This window comes from Aquarana catesbeiana, linkage group LG05 (genome assembly GCF_042186555.1).
Source record: "Aquarana catesbeiana isolate 2022-GZ linkage group LG05, ASM4218655v1, whole genome shotgun sequence".
Lineage (NCBI taxonomy): Eukaryota > Metazoa > Chordata > Amphibia > Anura > Ranidae > Aquarana > Aquarana catesbeiana.
In genome coordinates this window covers 176,055,002-176,075,506 of record NC_133328.1, presented here as the reverse complement: position 1 = coordinate 176,075,506, position 20,505 = coordinate 176,055,002, and the positions used below count along the sequence as shown (strand labels likewise).

The window sequence follows — 20,505 nt, the reverse complement described above, 5'->3', positions numbered from 1 at the left end:
ATACCCATAATACATCCCGCAAGAGACAGTTATTAAGCTGGCACATGTTACATCAGAAATACCAGAAATAGATGGCATTCCACATACTACTAGAGTCAGTTATTGAACTAGTATATGTGACATAAGAAATCCTAGTCATTACTTGAGTATCACATAGTGCAAAACATTTGTGTACACATAGAACAAATACCTTGTTTTTTCCCTTTTTATAAGTGATCACATACCCTATGTTCTCACCTTCATAAGGAGCTAAAAGGAGGAGAAACAGCAGTATACAGGTCTTCCCAGTGAAAGGCTATGTGGGGATGGTGGGGGAGGGTCATTGGAGGAGAACAGACTGAGTTCTCAGCACAGCAGGAAACTGACCACACTGTGCCTAGTGTGTTTAGTTTGTATTCGGAAAGCAGACTGGCTAGCAGGAACACAGAGGATTTCACACAAAGGACGTAATAAGTAATACAAAGTACATGGTACAGCAGGCACTTATCAGAAATATGAAACGTAGCATAAGAAATTCCACTCATTACTTGCATATCACATACTCCAAAAGACATTTATTATGCTGGTACATGTAAGATGCCACACATCTCATGCATACTACATACCCCAAGATTATTATTCATAGCCAACATGAAATTCCTCTTAGCACCTGCATATCCTATACAAGAAACAGTACATGTCAAGATGTTGCCTGTGTTCCATGTACCATGACCGACAGTTGCATTGCATTTGCCATACCATAAAAGGGTAGTGCTTTACCACTTAGACTTTTACAATGACTATAAGCTTGCAAAATAGGCAACTTTCCAAACGTTATCAATTAACAGATAATTATTAATGCTTGTATGTGTTTTAGTAGCATTATTAATAGTTCTATTACCATTAGAACGTAAATATAACGTACCACCATGTAAAAGAATTTTAGCAGCTGCAAATATTGTAGAAAAATATGAGCAATTATTTAGACAAAAACAACTTGCATGGTTGGTCAATATCAATTTAGATATAAAAGCTTGGTTGAAAAAGTTCAGTCAATTTAGGCATGTATCAATACGATTTAAAGCTCCAATTGCCATTTATTTTCATATTTGTTTTTTTTTTCAGAAAAGGGAATGGTTGGAACCAATGTTCTAAATATTCCCATATACTGTTGATCCAGGGCATATCCAAATGCCCTAGAGGATCATGAAGGATAATGTTTTCCTCTTTTGGAGCAAAGCATGCTATATGAGGGTTTTTTTTGCTTCCCCTGGATAAATTGTATATGCAGTTTTTCAGTTAATTTATTTATTCACTTTTCTATTGGTTGAACTCATTGGACTTGTGTCTTTTTTAAACGGGACTAACTATGTTAGGTTGTTTTTTTTTTTAGCTACAGTATCTCAGAAAAATAAGTACACCCTCACATCTTAGATATTAGATGTAAATATTTTAATATATCTTTCCATGTGACAACACTGAAGAAATGGCTCTTTGCTACAATGTAAAGTAGTAAGTGTACAGCTTGTATAACAGTGTAAATGTTCTGTTCCCTCAAAATTACTCAACATACAGCCATTAATGTCTAAACTGCTGGCAACAAGCATGAGTGAATTAGCCATTTTCCCTCCCCAGTGTCATGTGACTCATTAGTGTTACAAGGTCTCAGGTGTGAATGGGGAGCAAGTGTGTTAAATTTGGTGTTATCGCTCTCACTCTCGCATACTGGTCACTGAAAGTTCAACATGGCACCTCATGGCAAAGAACTCTCTGAGGATCTGAAAAAAGAATTCTTGCTCTACATAAAGATGGCCTAGGCTATAAGAAGATTGCCAAGGCCCTGAAACTGAGCTGCAGCATGGTGGCCAAGACCATACAGCAGTTTAACAGAACAGGTTCCACTCAGAACAGGCCTTGCCATGGTCGACCAAAGAAGTTGAGTGCACATGCTCAGTGTCATATCCAGAGGTTGTCTTTGGGAAATAGACGTATGGATGCTGCCAGCATTGCTGCAGAGGTTGAAGGGGTGGGGGGTCAGCCTGTCAGTGCTCAGACCATATACCGCACACTGCATTAAATTGGTCTGCATGGCTGTTGCCCCCAGAGGAAAGCTTCTTCTAAAGATTAGCTTGCTGAAAACAAGCAGACTACGGACATGGATTACTGGAACCATGTCCTGTGGTCTGATGAGACCAAGATAATCTTATGTGGTTCAGATGTTGTCAAGCGTTTGTGGTGGCAACCAGGTGAGGAGTACAACGACAAGTATGTCTTGCCTACAGTTAAGCGTGGTGGTGGGAGTGTCATGGTCTGGGGCTGCATGAGTGCTGTCGGCACTGGGGAGCTACAGTTCATTGAGGGAACCATGAAAGCCAACATGTACTGTGACATACTAAAGCAGAGCATGATCTCCTCCCTTTGGAGACTAGGCCGCAGGGCAGTATTCCAACATGATAACGACCCCCAACACACCTCCAAGAGGACCACTGCCTTGCTAAAGAAGCTAAGGGTATAGGTGATGGGCTGGCCAAGCATGTCTCCAGACCTAAACCCTATTGAGCATCTGTGGGGCATCCTCAAACAGAAGATGAAGGAGCGCAAGGTCTCTAACATTCACCAGCTCCATGATGTCGTTGGGGTGGAGTGGAAGAGGACTCCAGTAGCAACCTGTGAAGCTCTGGTGAACTCCATGCCCAAAAGGGTTAAGGCAGTGCTGGAAAATAATGATGGCCACACAAAATATTGACGTGTTGGGCCCAATTTGGACATTTTCACTTAATGGTGTACTCACTTTTTTGCCCACGGTTTAGACATTAATGGCTGTGTGTTGAATTATTTTAAGGGGACAGCAATTTTACACTTTTATACAAGCTGTACACTCACTACTTTACATTGTAGCAAAGTGTCATTTCTTCAGTGTTGTCACATGAAAAGAGATAATAGAATATTTACAAAAGTGTGAGGGTGTACTCACTTTTGTGAGATACTGTAGTGATACCTAAATCATTGAGGATATTTCCTGCTACTTCTTGTTCTTTACTTTTCCTATTCCAGTCTACTTCTGATGGGGGCAGGAAGTAGTCATAAGGCTTTTCAACAGTCACAAAGACTATAACAGAACTGCAGTGATCAAGGCTACCCACTGAAATGCGTTAGACCTCTATTATACTCTCTATCATGTAAGCAAATAAAGACATTTATATGGATTTCAGAGTTGCCGGCCCTATCATTTATTTCAAGCATTATTGATGGTTGGAGGACATCAGAGCCAGAGCACCTGTCTGTGGATTTCACTTCAAGTTTGTATAGTGGTTCCTTCTTTTGAGAGCTGCACCTGTTTTCTGTTTCCTGACTATAACAGAACATTTTACTTTGCAAGGGAATTTTCCCCAGAGCTTAGCGACTGTGAGAATTTACAATCCTGTGGAAGGAAAATAAAAACCAGCATTTTTGCTTGCACTTGACTGGGTGCTAGAAGTCAGCAGAGGTCTAATTCATTCACTAAGCTCTGGGGAAAAAAATTCCTTGCAAAGTGCAACTTCACTAGCTAAAATCCTGGTTTCACCTTTTTTCCAACTATTTTTCCATCTCAGTGCTGATGATCTCCTCCTTTCAGCTACTTCCTGCCTACATTCACTCACTCCAGCAGGGCAGCATATCATTGCTCTGCACCGAGTTCTTGATGATGGCAATGGTGAATCATGTCTACATAATGGGTGCTTGTAGTCTCTGTCAAGTATACTTATGACAGGGTGACAACATAGAAGCACAGTTGTAGAAGGTTATCACCCAAAAAACAGAGGAGCCTTAACAAATCTCTTCATGGCAGGATAACCACTTATTCTATCAGTAAAAGCTGCAAGTTACATGTAAGCACATTAACATAAGATTTTAATAAGAAATACAGTCAGGTCCATAAATATTAGGACATCAACACAATTCTAATCTTTTTGGCTCTATACACCACCACAATGGATTTGAAATTAAACAAACAAGACGTGCTTTAACTGCAGACTTTCAACTTTAATTTGAGGGTATATACATCCAAATCAGGTGAACGGTGTAAGAATTACAACAGTTTGTATATGTGCCTCCCACTTTTTAAGGGACCAAAAGTAATGGGACAGATTAACAATCATCCATCAAACTTTCACTTTTTAACACTTGGTTGCAAATCATTTGCAGTCAATTACAGCCTGAAGTCTGGAACACATAGACATCACCAGACGTTGGGTTTCATCCCTGGTGATGCTCTGCCAGGCCTCTATTCCAACTGTCTTCAGTTCCTACTTGTTCTTGGGGCATTTTCCCTTCAGTTTTGTCTTCAGCAAGTGAAATGCATAATCAATCAGATTCAGTTCAGATGATTGACTTGGCCATTGCATAACATTCCACTTCTTTCCCTTAAAAAACTTTTTGGTTGCTGCACTGTGAAGCGCCGTCCAATGAGTTCTGAAGCATTTTGCTGAACATGAGCAGATAATATTGCCCGAAACACTTCAGAATTCATCCTGCTGCTTTTGTCAGCAGTCACATCATCAATAAATACAAGAGAACCAGTTCTATTGGCAGCCATACATGCCCACACCATAACACTACCACCATGCTTCACTGATGAGATGGTATGCTTTGGATCATGAGCAGTTCCTTTCCTTCTCCATACACTTCTCTTCCCATCACTCTGGTACAAGTTGATCTTGGTCTCATCTGTCCATAGGATGTTGTTCCAGAACTGTGAAGGCTTTTTTAGATGTTGTTTGGCAAACTCTAATCTGGCCTTCCTGTTTTTGAGGCTCACCAATGGTTTACATCTTGTGGTGAACCCTCTGTATTCACTCTGGTGAAGTCTTCTCTTGATTGTTGACTTTGACACACATACACCTACCTCCTGGAGAGTGTTCTTGATCTGGCCAACTGTTGTGAAGGGTGTTTTCTTCACCAGGGAAAGAATTCTTCGGTCATCCACCACAGTTGTTTTCCGTGGTCTTCCGGGTCTTTGGGTGTTGCTGAGCTTACCAGTGCGTTCTTTCTTTTTAAGGATGTTCCAAACAGTTGATTTGGCTACACCTAATGTTTCTGCTATCTCTCTGATGGGTTTGTTTTGTTTTTTCAGCCTAATGATGACTTGCTTCACTGATAGTGACAGCTCTTTGGATCTCATATTGATAGTTGACAGTAACAGATTTCAAATGCAAATAGCACACTTGAAATGAACTCTGGACTTTTTATCTGCTCCTTGTAAATGGGATAATGAGGGAATAACACACACCTGGTCATGGAGCAGCTGAGCAGCCAATTGTCCCATTACTTTTGGTCCCTTAAAAAGTGGGAGGCACATATACAAACTGTTGTAATTCCTACACTGTTCACCTGATTTGGATGTAAATACCCTCAAATTAAAGCTGAAAGTCTGCAGTTAAAGCACATCTTGTTTGTTGCATTTCAAATGCATTGTGGTGGCGTATAGAGCCAAAAAGATTAGAATTGTGTTGATGTCCCAAAATGTATGGACTTGACTGTAAATGATTTTTAAATCAAGTTTATATGTGATGATTTAATCTAAGTGTTGAAAGGTTAGAACCTATTGCTGTCTGCGGCTTCCTTTCCCAGAAGCATCTATTCGCCTAATTTTTTGTCCTGATGTCACAAGGTCAAACTAAGTGATAATACATTTAATGTTTACAGCCTAGATGCCTATGCCTACTGTATGAATAACTATAATTTACATGTTTACATTTTATTAATTTCTCTTTGACATTTAAGCATTCAACACTGAGATAATCCTTGCAAATTTTAAATTAAAGTCTTTAAAACAGTTTCACACTTCATTAAAATTGCAAAATCAGTTATTATTTAATTTTTTTCACATATTTCACTGTACTGTCATATTTCCACTAACCAGATTTTAATGGGTCTACCGTATGGCAGTTTACCTCGAAAGACAGTGCCTAGGAGTGAAGAGAAAACTGCTATGGATTTCTCCGTGCTTTGGGACTTTGAGGTATATTATTCTTTTTTCTTATTATCAGCAAGGGTTTATGTAATTGTCTGCCAATAGTACAGCTTTAGAACTGTGTTCTAAAAGGGAACCAGGGTAGTTCTTTATAGCATGATAGAAAAACAATTACAATACTATTGTGAGATCTTAGCAACAACATCTAAAGTAAGCGCAGTTGTGAATTAACTTGTCAAGTTAATAACATCATAATAAACTACACAGTCTGCTCTGTAAGAGCTGTGTAATTGTTTCCTCTAAATATCACCTTATGCTGCTGCTGAGTTTATCAACCTCCTCAATTTACAGAATGAGAAGCAGCTTAGATGAACAAAAAAAATGTTTGAGAAAGTACATGATATATGCCATTTTCATGTTTTCAAATTCCGCAGGGTTATGCCAAATATTCTGTTTTGTTTTATGGCTTCTACAATGACCAACGTACAATCGGATGGTTAAAATTCAGGTTGCCACTTTCCTATTTCATGGTCGGTGTTGGTGTTTTTGGATACAGTCTCATGGTTGTCATTAGAACGTAAGTAATAATAATTTATATTTGACAGAGAATAATAGATTCCAAGGAGGTACTGCTGTTTTTTTTTTTGCAAAATAAATACATTTGAAAAAAGGTATAGAAGTGTTAATAGTTGATTTTTATCCATTTAAGTGAGTGAACAGAAGAAAAATCTAACTCAAATAAATATTTGGTTTGACCACCCTTTTGGCTTCAAACCAGCATCAATTCTTCTAGATACACTTTCACACTGTTTTTGAAGGTACTTGGCAGGCTGTTTCAAACATCTTGGAGAACTGACCACAGATTGTTTGTGGATGTAGGCTGCCTCAAATCCTTGTGTCTCTTTGTGTAACCCTAGACAATTTGATGATGTTGAGATCAGGGCTCTGTGGGGGCCAAACCATTGCTTTCAGGACTCTTCTTTATACTGAAAATAGTTCTTAATGACATTGGCTGTATGTTTGGGATTGTTGTCCTGCAGCAGAATACATTTAAGGCCAATCATACACCTCCCTGATAGTATGGCTTGCTGGATGAGTATCTGCCTGTATTTTGTAGCATTGATGACACCATTGATAGGGCAACATTGAGGATTGTAGATGCAGTGGTTGGTCAAGGAAACGTAATACAGCAGATCAAAGACACATTATGCTTACTTCCCTTTGAAATTAGAAGATGGCCAGCAGTGCCATCAGCACAGAACTGTCAGGACCCAGGTACACCCATCTACTGTCGCGAGAAGTCAGGCCAGACATGGTCTTCATAGCCATACCTCCAATGTAATGTAAACTAGGCTTAGTGACTCAACTGTGCAAGAAAATATAGGGATTGGGGTGCAGAAAAATGGCAGCAGGTGCTCTGGACTGATGAGTCAAAATGTGCAATATTTGGCTGTAGCAGGGGGTAGTTTGTTTGCCAAAGGGCTGGAGAGTGGTAGAATAATGAGTGTCTGCAGGCAACAGTGAAGTAAGGTGGAGGTTCCCTGCAAGTTTGGGCTGCAAATGGAGTTGCAAATTTGGTCAGGATCAATGCTGAGAAATATAGGCACGTACTTAGTCTTAGCCTTGTTTCCACATTGGAGGTATGGCTTTTTAGCCATAATTCTTCAATTAAGTCCACTTCTGGTCTGCCTTCTCTGGACAGTAGATGAGCGTACCTGGGTCCCACTGGTTCCTTCCAGTTCTGTGCTGATGGCACTGCTGGCCATCTTCTGATGTCAAAGGGGCGTAAGTATGATGTGTCTTTCATCTGCTGCATTATGTTTCCTTGGCTGACCACTTGCATCTACGATCCTAAATGTTGATCGATCAAAGGTGTCCTCAATACTAGGAAATACAGGCAGATACTCACCCATCCTGCCATACCATCAGTGAGGCGTGTGATTGGCCTCAAATGTATTCTGGAGCAGGACAACCACCACAAACATACAGCTAATGTCATTAGGAACTATCTTTAGTGAAAAGAAGAACAAGGAGTCCTGGAAGTGATGATTTCCCCCCCACAGAGCCCTGATCTCAACATCATTAAGTCTGTCTGGGATTACATGAAGAGACAGCAGGATTTGAGTCAGCCCACATCCATGGAAGATCTGTGGTTTCTTCTCCAAGATGTTGCAGGACTGTACATGTGTACCTAGATGAATTGATGGTGTCTTGAAGGAAAAGGATGGTCACACCAAATAATGATTTGATTTGATTTGGATTTCTCCTCTGTTGATTTATTTTCCATTTTGTTAATTGATAAAAATAAACTATTAACAATTCTATTTCTGAAAGCATTCTTAATTTACAACATTTTTTCACACCTGCCTAAAACTTTTGTCGTTATGCTGCTTTTAACATACATTTAAGGATTGTAAACACCTAATTATTATTAAATGTTTTTTTTTTACAATAATAAATCAACAAAGTTATGTCGAAAATAGACATCCAATATGTTCATCAGGTACAACCAATAAAAAAAAAAAAAATATATATATATATATATATATATATATATATATATATATATATATATATATATTAAAAAAAACTTGGATTTACAGAACCCTTAACCTACAGTTGATGCAGAGGAGAGCAAAAACCCATAAGGCATGGTCCAAATGTCTCTAACAGCGAAAGATAAATAGGAAAGCTTAGATAAAAAACATTGAGTAAAAGTAGTATTTATTTTTCAAAAGGAAATCTTTAAAATTCAACTTCAGGCAAAACGCTAAATTCACAGTATGCAAACATATATGAGAGTTGTTTTACTTCCCAGAGGATTTGCACTTCTCTCCTTCCAGTCCTGATATGTACAAAGCGCTTCTGGGTATCACATCCAGGTTGCTCACCTGAATCTATTTCAGCCAAACAATACAGAATGGTCACCTCCAAGCTGCCATTAGCCAGCAAAGGAGTAACAGCACTAATTAGCTTATCTGCTCCCACCTCATTTAAGCTTGTTTTCTGTCAGCTTAAATCATGTAGCAGAACCCGAATAGCCTTTACATAATGGTTTACTTCCCTTTCCCAGCCAGAATTTGACTGTATATGGAATTACAAGAAGCTGATACCAAGTCAAATTTAGTTACTTCCAGTTGCTTTTAAAATGCAATTAATTATTTTTTATTAAGTACACATGTGCATTCTTCTTTGCTTTTGTGCCAGTAGTACAGATTAAAAAAGTCTAAACATTTACAGTAAAAGAAACCTGGAAATATATGGGAGCTGCCACAATTTTTTACCATGCATGCTTCAGAACTGTTATTCTTATGTTTCGTTTTGTCTAAAATAAGCATCTGCATTTCAAGTGTCAGGGTTGCCAAGTAAGTAATACACAATCCTTATTCTGGATCAGTGTCCCATTAATAGTAACCATTAGATGATATAGCATTCTATATGGTATATTGTATACTTACATATCAACCACAGCTGCTTAAGATGATTCTCAAAGTAAAATTACAATTGTATACCATATGTGCTTTCATGAATTTAGTCAATTGACATCATGCCTGTGCCCTTAATGTATTTTAATCATATTGATGAATGTATGGATGTATTGGATGTATGACACAAAGGGGTTGAATTACTTTGCAAAGTGAATTCATATTCACCAAGCTAAGAATAGTAATATATTTGCTTACACATGATTAGAAGATGGAAGTTAATAGACCTTCATCTTATTCACTTAGCTAAAGAAAGGGAAAATTATTTTGTAAAGTGAACAGCCTATTTGTCTTTATTAAATCAACCACACTGTCTCTTCTAAATTAAAAGAAAAACTAACTTGAATTTAAAGTTGATTTTTTTTTTTTTACTTTTTAAATTGGTAATGCTACTACATGTTCTCAGCACTTCGCATGCCTTTTGCAAGTCTACAAGAACAGAAATGATCTATTATGTATTATTTAATATATGTTTATTTTTTAGACGGTGATGGGTACTGTTGGTATTGTAGATAAATGTTTGTGGTTGCGGAAGATCATTGTAAAAGTGGTGTGTTAGGATAGACTCCCAACAGTGTCAACAGTGTCCTGAGAAAAAGTATTTTTTTCATCAAGTCTAATGCCCCGTAACAGACGGTCGGACATTGATCGGACATTCCGACAACAAAATACATGGATTTTTTCCGACGGATGTTGGCTCAAACTTGTTTTGCATACACACGGTCGCACAAAGTTGTCAGAATTTCCGAACGCCAAGAACACGGTGACGTCCACCATGTACAACGAGACTATAAAAGGGCAGTTCAGTACTAAGCGCGGCACCCTTTGGGCTCCTTTTGCTAATCTCGTGTTAGTAAAAGTTTGGTGAGAGACAATTCGCTCTTTTTCAGACTCGTGGTTTTCAGATCGTATTTCTGCTGTTCAGTTTGTGCTTGTGGGTTTGTATCTGTTCTTCAGTGCGTGCAGCGAGTTACCACTGACTTGTCATTGTGTTCTTGTTCATTCGTTACTGATTTTCAGGTCGCTCTTCACAGGCCTTGCTGTTCTTCAGTGCGTTTTGTTACTTCTTCTGACCAGCCGACCGTTTTCTAGCCATGTTGCGTATACGTACTCATCGTAGAGTTTGTGCTGTGCAGGGGCTTGGTGTTGGGGTCCTTACTTTGACACAAGCCCAGTCCATGAACAGGGCGAGAAGGAGTTCATGGACCAAGAAATGGTTACTCCAGCGTGACCAGTTCTGTCACATGCCTTTGCTCCATGAGATCCGTGAGAATAATCCTGACATCACTCCGGAGAAGAGACTAGTCGCCACCCTGCGGTACTTGGCGACGGGGAGAAGCCTGCAGGACCTTCACTTCTCGACAGGCATCTCCCCCCAGGCTCTGGGGATCATTATCCCAGAGACCTGTTCTGCCATCATCCAGGTCCTGCAGAAGGACTATATTAAGGTAAGATTGTTATCCTTTAACATCACATTTTATTGTATTTAATGTTTAATAATATATTGTATTTCTTTCATCATTCCCTAATTACCATGATTGTAATATGCTGTGAATGTCCCCTTTGTCCTCATGCATGCTGGATTTTTATGTAATTTTTTTTGTCCTTCATACATATTTGCCTTCGCTTACCTCCCCAGCATGCTCTCCTGGGCCTATATTCACCTCGTGTAGTCACTTAAAAATGTATTTTGTCAGCTCCATAGTAATGCTTTACCCTAAATACCCCCTAAAATGTTGAAAATTGTGATGTGTGCTTTAAATTCAGGCAGAGTGCCAGAGGCTTTATTTTTTGGGTCCCAAAATAATTTGGAACCTTCCCTCCCCCCAACTGCTAACTCAGCTGATACCAATCCTATATCTGCTGACTTTGCCAAACCCATACACACTATACCCACCTCTTTTGTGGTCAGATTTATGGATGAATTCCCCAAAGCATGTAGTGCAAGGGCCTGCCTGAATACTTTCAAATGGTACTGTTTAAAGTTTTTGTATCCTATTATTATCTTGATAGGTAATAGCAGAATGTAAAAATGTGCTAAAATGTGTACAGTGTGTATTTATCTCTTTGTATTATGACACTTCTTACCTGTCCAGTGGGCTGCCAATAGTGTAAAGTAAGGAGGGGCTGGCCAAAGTAATACACATTATTTAGGCATTCATCTCTCAATGAGGTGGAGAGGGTTACCTGTCCAAAACATTTTTTTAAATGGCCCATGAGAGGGGGGGATGAGTTTGATAGGTGGACCTTATACCTTTGTCTTTAAATACTCCCTAAAATAAATGTTATACTGATGTTGGACAAAAATGTTTGTGTTTAATCTGCTCTCCATGTTTATGTGCAAAATGATTAATTTTTTTTTCTTGTTTGACTCCACAGTTTCCTTCCAACCCACAGGAATGGCAGACTGTGGCCTCCCACTTTGCCCAGCGGTGGGACTTTCCTAACTGCGGAGGGGCAATTGATGGGAAACACGTCCACATCATCCCACCACCCAACTCGGGGTCATACTATTACAACTACAAGGGGTTCAATAGTATTGTGATGTTGATGGTGGTGTTGGCTACTTACAAGTTCCTGTATGTGGACGTGGGGTAGAATGGTCGGATGTCAGATGGTTGAGTCATCACCCACACGGAGTTCTACAGGCATCTCCAGAATGGTAGCTTGGACTTGCCACCTCCAGAAGACAATGCGGAAGGACTCCCATTCATCTTCGTTGCAGATGAAGTGTTTGCACTGGGGGACCATCTTATACAGCCATTCCCTATGAGGACTCTGACCCCGGACCAGAGGGTTTTTAAGTACCGGCTGGCCAGAGCCAGAAGAGTGGTGGAGAACACGTTTGGAATAATGGCCAGCCGGTTCCACCTATTTCTTACACTGATACACATGGCGGAGTATAAACTCAATCACATCATTCTGGCCTGCTCTGTTCTCCACAACTTTTTAAGGAGAAATTCTGTGAACTATGCTGGCTCAGTTGGGCCTGAAGCCAGAATTAACCTCAATGAACCAACCCTGACGGCGCTTGAAGCTGGCCATCCTGGATTGCCCCCCCCCCCGAGTTCCCGCGAGGTCCGTATAAGATACATAGAATACTTTGCATGTAGGGGGGCCATCGATATGCCAGACAATGTCTGAGACATTTTTTAAATGTTTTTTTTTTTTAAACTGAACAAATATTTGCTTACATTTACTGCTTGTCTTTCTTTTAGCTGACCCTGACAGAAATTTTACCACAAAAAATGTTTATGAGCATTGAAAGAAGAAGCCACACATTGTTGATTATCAATCTTTTTAATCCAAGCACAATCACATGTGCATTTATAAAAGGTTTTTAAAACAAACCAACATGTTTGTTGTATAACAGATTTTTAGGTCACATTAATAAAAGTAGAAATTGCCTTTTAAGGTAAAACAGGCATGTTTCAAACCAACAATAAATACACAACTCTGGAGCTTACAAAGTTCAACTTTTATAGAAATTGAAGGCAATATCAGACATGAGTATTTATAAACTGTGTTTGATATTGTGTTCAGCAGTCACCCCTGGAAAAGCCAAATTTTGAAGATGCACACAAATTGCCGAATGTCAACATGTGCTAGCTGCCATCATGGGGGATCAAGGGACATGCTTTGTGAGTGCAACCCCTTCCTCTCAGCTATTTTATTATTGAGGAAGGGGTTGTACCCCCAAAACGCATACATTGATCTCCCATGATGGCAGATAGCACATGTTGACACACTGTGTGCATCTTCAAAATTTGGCTTTTCGAGAATATGTCAAAAAATGTTCAAAAAATTTTCCGGACAAAAAAACTGAAATAATTCGGGATTTCGAGGGGTTTTAAATTTTCCCTAAAACATCAGTGATGTTCTTCATTTTGTTTTGAACATCATTGATGTTTTGCTTGATGTTTTCCAAGTCCCTATTACACCCCATGATCTCTCCGATCAGGATCTGGGCACTTTCACTGATGAAATGACCTTCATTCACAACATCACGATCACCTAAAAATATATAAAAAAAACACACCATATATTATAAATATGCCGGCATCCATCTCTTACCTGAGGCTGTGGTCGCAGACACTCACCTGTTGTGGTGACAATTTCCACCACGTCCCCCTCCTCCTCTAGTTGTGTTTGTGGAATTTCCACTTCTTCATGAGGTGGGGGGGCTGTTGTCTCCTCTGATGAGTGGTGTCCTCCAAGTCTTTTCTCCCCTATGTAAAAAAAAATAGGTATACTTAGCACACAGATATTTGATGGCAGAAATAGGAATATGAAACATTGCTTGGAAGTGGGGTACAATTGTCTGTTTTGGCAAAGTTCCAAGATGAAGAAATATTTTTGTCCTTTGTCAAGCATGAATGCTTACCTGTTTTGTACAAGCTTCACAGATGGAGACACCCCTAAAGTATACACTGGAGCACCTGTGTGGGGCCCCCTAATAAAAAGGGTGTTCTGTTGTCCCACACTAGTGTCCAGATGTGTAAACAGCTGCTGAGTGTCCTCTCCTTACACAGAATCTAGTTTGCAGTTCATTGTAGTTACAAACCCATCTAGACACCAAAATTATTTTAAGAGAAGTAGGCCAGAAAAAATGTATTGACCTGCATCTGGACAAAACATGGTGTTTTATTGGCCGAATGAACAATGTTTCCTACAAACGAATAATGTGTCCATGAGCATGAAAGTTGCCATTTTAAACTGTACAGTAGTAAAGAAAAGCACTTGGAGCAGCACAAACGTAATAAAAATAAAGCATAGGAACACAGGACAACTACTTACTTTTTTGCAGCACTCTCCTGATCCTTCTATACTGATCGTGCTCCCTTAATTTGAGGTCCGACCATCATTTCCTCAGTTGATCCTTGGATCGCCGTACCCCAAAATTCCTGTGCAGACTTTTCACAACTTTAGTCATGATCTTGGCCTTTCTGACATTTGGGTTTGGGTAAGGTCCATACTTCCCGTCATAGTTGGACCTTTTCAAGATGTCCACCATCTCCACCATCTCTACAAAGGACCTATTCGATGCCTTAAATCGTCTCCTCCGGGATCGTGACGTTTCTGGCTCCGGGCTTTACTCCAGTGCCGATCGTAATAACGAAGGTAAAATTTAAACTTGGGCCTATACTACTTAGAGATTGAGGCCTATATTGGGACAAGATTAGGAAACTTTAGCCTGACATTAGGGTTTGTCTTGTGTATTGTTGTAAAATGGATGGTTTCAATGACCACAACTTCCTCCCCCTGTCCATGGACAAGTACAAGGAGCTGCCCTGTCTGTGGCAGGTGAAACACCTGCAGTATAATCATAAACAAAAGAGGCAGGCAGCGCTGGAGAAACTGCTGGAGTTGGTGAAGCCGGTGGTCCCCACAGCAACCATCCCCTATTTAAAAGCCAAAATTGGTGGCCTGAGGAGCACTTATCTTAGGGAGTGCAAGAAGGTCCAGGATTCCCAGAGATCAGGAGCTGCAGCAGATGACGTTTATGTCCCCAGGCTTTGGTACTATGAGAGACTGCGATTTCTGGCAGACCAGACTGAAGTCAGGGAATCCCTCTCAACCTTTCCTTCCACTCTTCCTTCCACCCTATCTTCCACCCCAGCTGAGGCTTCCGATGTCCAACCTGGGACTTCCAGCCAGGAAGAAGTAGAGGAGCCCGGCTTGAGCCAGGTATAGCATTCTTCTACAGATTTCTGTTCAATAAATAAATGATGTTTACTAGATGTTATTATTGATCACTAATTGCTAATTTAATAAAGTGTTTTACATATCAATAGACAGTAGTGGGCAAAAATAATTGGGACAAGAAAGAAAAGTGCTCGGCTCAGAATGATAGCCTTTTATTTTTGTTAACATTCAATTTGCAACAGTCATGAGATGTGTGTGATTGATGAAGAAAAAACTAAAACTATGTCCCTTTTTCATACACAGGAAGACCTCAGCCAGGAGGAGGCTGTGGAATGTGGCACACAGGAGGAGGCTGTGGAATGTGGCACACAGGAGGAGGCGGGGTTTAGTGGCAGCGAGGAGGAGGCGGGGCTAAGTGGCAGCCAGGAGAAGGCTGGGCCCAGTAGGAGTCTGACAGAATCGCAGGTCCCTCCCCTCCGCCTTCCAAACAAAAGACCCAGGAAGGGGAGTAACATGCAGGATTCAGCACTCAGGTTGATTCAGGAGGCTTCTGCGTCCCTGAGAGCCACCCCCACTGGTGAAGTGGCCGTTGCCTCCATGGCTGCCACCAGACTGCAGGACATGCAGGAGGGCCAACGTCTCATGTGTGAGGAAATCATTTATCAAACATTAAATAAGGGGTTGAGGGGAGAAATCACACCCAATACCCACCTGAGTGAGTTGCATCATCCTCCTCCTCCTGCCACAACTCCACAACCACAGACACAGCGTGGAAGGAAGCGTGGAAGGAAGACCAGAGAGTGATGGCCTGGGTTCAGTCTGGTCTGACAAAAGATGTAGGCTCTTGTATGACCACAGCTTGGGGACATACATGTCATCTGCTGCTGTTCATGATCTCTTGGACTTCTGGACCAGATTGTACTCCCTTATATATGGACTCCTCAGGCCACCAATTTTGCCTGGAAATAATTGATGTGTGCCCTGGGGGCCAAAGGCTTTGCCAATTTCTGCTGTTTCTCCAGCGTTGCCTCCCTCTTTATTTGGTTATGGGCCCTTAGTAAATTTTTGGTTTGTTTTATTATACTCGCCTATGTGCGTTTTCCTTCAAAAAGGACAGTTTGTTTGTGAGGAGGCAGGTACATTTCAAAAATACAATGTCAAATTAACAAGAGACACCAAACAACCTCCTTGAAATTCAATAATACAGGATAATAATGGTGTTGTGGTAACTTGACACACAAAACACACACAAAACTATTCTGGAGTAAAAAAAATAAATAAAAATAAAACACAAGATCAGGCTTTAAAAAAATCCAAAAAAACATATTTAATATAAAAACATCCAAAAAATAATATTTTTTTGGTAGATGTGACAAATAAAAATATTATATTGATGAAATCACGAGAAATAATAAAGAAAGAAGTTTGTGAGAAGTCTGTGTGAATATTGAGCAGCAAAACAACTTCATTCTTCTAGCATTATAAAGAAGAACAGAGTGCGCTGCATTAAACATTTTAAAACATTGCAGCGTGACGAAAGTGTTATATCCATTCCGAAAGCTAATTTTACCAGACCGAGCAGTTCCATCTCGGAATTTATTTTGAGCATGCGTGGCATTTTGTGCGTCAGAAATATCCACACACGGTTGGAATTGTTGCGATCGGATTTTGTTGTCGGAAAATTTTATAGCCTGCTCTCAAACTTTGTGTGTCAGAAAATCCGATGGAAAAAGTCCGATGGAGCCCACACACGGTCTGAATTTCCGACAACAAGCTCCGACCGTGTGTACAGGGCATAACAGTGCCTATCAGCCCCTTTCATTTCTACTTGTACATAAAAAATAACTGACATTTCTTGAGGGAATTTTATGTTTCAATTTTAGCTTTAGATTTATCAGCCCTATAACTGACCGTGAATAATAAAGGGATTGTTGGAGAAAATTAATTTATCTGAAATTCTTTAAAGTTTTCAATGCTTAAAAAATTATGAATATTTTGCCTCCTGCTGAAATACATAATATAATTTAAAAACGTTCATATTAATAAGGATACAAATATTATTTATTGTGTTGCAGATTCATATTTTAAAATAGTGACTTGTGAGCAAAAATGAAAAACAACTTTAGGGTATTTTTCTGAGTGTATATTCATTTTTCTCTGCACTTTTCATAGACATTGTTAATATGTTTACATACACTTATCCAGCTAGGATGCAATAGGCACATACATACCTAACTTGGGAATATGTGCACACAATATAACTAAAACCTATCACAAATCCCTGTGGTTGTAACAACTTATTTTGAGGCTTACATCTTCTTTTATTACAAGAGCAAGCAAGGGGTTATTAAGATAGAAGAATATTATTCTTAGAATGTTTTAAAACACCTGTAATGCTGGATTGTTTTCGTCATTAAAATATGATTGTTATTATAATTTTTTTATTCAGACTTTAACATTTGAAAAATGAAGTAAATATTTTAGTCTCATTTTGATTTTAACTTGTATTATAAATTTTCTCCTTAAGATCTATAATTAGAAAAAAATATTTCAGTATTTTCTAATAATCAGGAGCTGATATATAGCTTGTAAACAGTACTTTAATAGTACATATCTGTAACTAGGCTGTTATGCCAATATACCCATGCAAATAACAAGCAGTATATTTCATTTGAGATCTAATCAATCATTTTTCTTTACTTTATAGTGTCAGTAAAAATATATGTTAAATGAAGCACTCATTACCAATGCCTCCTGCTGCCTTCCTCCTTGCACATGGATGTATGCACAGGGGAGCTCAAGGCCAGCTAACTAAAGTTTTCCACATCATAGGCCATCCTCTTACTTTAGGGCATCTGCATATGTGCGCACACTTCTGAGACTTGTTTCCTGGCCATCATTTGCATAAATTTCTTTGATCAAACCATGGAAATGTCTGCAGTCACCAAGTGCTATTGCTTAGGGACAGTAGTTATGTAGCTCAATTAAAGCCCAGCTCAAACCATTGTAGTTTTTTTCTGGTACTAGGTAGATTGGGTAAGGGTTAGTGCCTCTTTTGGGTTTTGAGTTCTTCTTTTGTTCCCTTAGGGGAGATTTTTTCTCCTTCCTGTCCCAAACTGCCAGTTTGATCCAATATGCATCAAATTAACAGTGAGTGAGGAAAAAATTTCCCAAATGGGACATAGCCAGCAGTAAAAACTCGACAGTAGTTCTAATCTTTCTTGACTATCCAATAGTAAAAAAAAAAATCAAATTCATAATATTGTAATATTGGATTACTTAAATAATATACAGTAATTTTAACATTTATAACTCAAGCCCTATACACAGTGAATCCGGAAAGTATTCACAGTGCTTCACTTTTTCCAAATTTTGTTATGTTACTGTCAGGAACCATGAATCAGGCTGAGACAGAAGTGCAGTGAAAATCACACTTTAATAAATGGTTAAATGGTACAAACAGAGCAAACGTAGTCAAAACATAGCCAGGGATCGGTAACCAGAGCAGGTAATCAGAATAAGCCAGTAAAACAGGCGTCCAGAGATCAGCGTAGTCAGAGGCAGCAAACAGGAATCAGGAACCAGAAGGGAAGTCAGCAAACTAAAAGTCTTTAACAGGAAAACACAGCAGAGAGTATCCGGATATGTTGGCCAATGCAAAGGCACAGAAGATCTGATCCAAGCAGCTTAAATAGCAAGCAGACTAATTGACGAGCAGGATATGATCATCAGGTGAGTCACTGTGGAATGATGAGTCTTGGCAATTAACCGACAGCTGAGCAGCCTGAGCTCTGAGAAGGAAGGGCTGATCCCAGCCCTGGCCTCCTCAATGACCCCTCCCCCGCAGAGGTCCACCAGGTTTGAGGGGAAAATGTCTATGGAAAGGGGCATGTACGTTCGAGGATGAGACCCAAGAACGCTCCTCTGGACCCTACCCTTTCCAATGAACCAGGTGCTGTATGCACCCACAAAACCTACCAGAGTCAATGATAGATTATACTTCATACTCCTCATGGTTCTCAGCCTGTACTGGATGAGGACGTGGCATGAGGTGGTGGAAAGGTTGCACACTAAAGGTTTCAATAAGGAGACATGGAATACATTAGAGATACGCATATCAGAAGGAAGGTCTAAAGCGTAAGCCACTGGGTTAATCCTGCAGAGAATACAGAAAGACCCAATAAACTGTGCCAATTTCAGTGAGGAAACACAGAGTCGAAGGTCGTGAGATGACAGCCAGACCCTCTCCCCACCTTGGTAGAAAGGTGCAGGTAGGCGCCTGCGGTCAGCATGGAGTCTGTACCTATCATTGGCACATCACAAAGACTCTTGGACCTGTACCCAAGTAGAGCAAAGACCAAGGAGATGCTCCTCTAACATGGGAATCCTCTGAGGAACAAATGAGTCAGGCAACATGGATGGTTGGAACCCATAATTCACCATAAATGGAGACAATCGGGAAGTGGTATTGACGGCACTATTGTGAGCAAACTCCGCCCAAAGTAAGAGATCTGACCAGTTGTTATGGTGGTCAGAAATATAGCAATGTAGAAACTGCTCCAAGGACTGGTTGGCTCGTTCTGGGGCCCCATTAGACTGCGGGTGATAGGCAGAAGGGAAGGAAAGCTGAATTCCCAACTGTGCACAAAAAGCAAGGATGCAAACTGGCTACCTCTGTCCAAGACGATAACCTTGGGTAGCCCATGTAATCGAAAGTGCTCCCCAGCAAAAATGGATGCCAGTTCTTTGGATGTGGGCAACTTCTTAAGTGGAATGCAATGTGACATTTTCAAGAACCGGTCACCCACCATAAGGATATGGGTGAAAATGTAGTATTGATAAATGTAAACAGTGTTAATAAAAAACTGTGCAAACTCAAACATATTAGTCCCAACTGTGTGAGAGTAAAAGAACAACTGATGAGTCCCAAGTGGGTAAGTCCAAAAAAAAATGTTGAATTCACCACAAACACATGGTTGTTTACACAAGGAAGAAGTGATAAACTGAGTTGTGTAACATCCGGAAAACAGTGACATCCAAATTGGAATAAGAATGGTTACTCTTACCAGAACCAATGGACCTGGATGTCAGTGACATTAGGTTAGTCAGACATGGATATCCAGATCTACGGATCAACAGAAATGGTCCAAGGGGTCCAGAAATAAGTTTTTGCAGATTTATTAAAAAAGAAAAACTGAAATATCACATAGTCCTAAGTATTCAGACCCTTTGCTCAGTATTTAGTAGAAGCACCCTTTTGATCTAATACAGCCATGAGTCTTTTTGGGAAAGATGCAACACGTTTTTCACACCTGGATCTGGGGATCCTCTGCCATTCCTCCTTGCAGATCCTCTCCAGTTCTGTCAGGTTGGATGGTAAAAGTTAGTGGACAACCATTTTTAGGTCTCTCCAGAGATGCTCAATTGGGTTTAAGTCAGGGC

The 20,505-nt window shown here is 40.0% G+C and overlaps 1 protein-coding gene across 1 annotated transcript in view; it reads left to right on the top strand.

Moving 5' to 3' along the window:
* The window catches only part of LOC141145971 (transmembrane channel-like protein 2), a 257,035-nt gene that overhangs the window by 34,365 nt on the left and 202,165 nt on the right, over window positions 1-20,505 (top strand). The window contains exons 6-7 of the mRNA XM_073632759.1: window positions 5,882-5,980; window positions 6,367-6,509. Coding sequence (XP_073488860.1) covers window positions 5,882-5,980; window positions 6,367-6,509 — 242 coding nt within the window. The remainder of the gene's footprint in view (window positions 1-5,881; window positions 5,981-6,366; window positions 6,510-20,505) is intronic.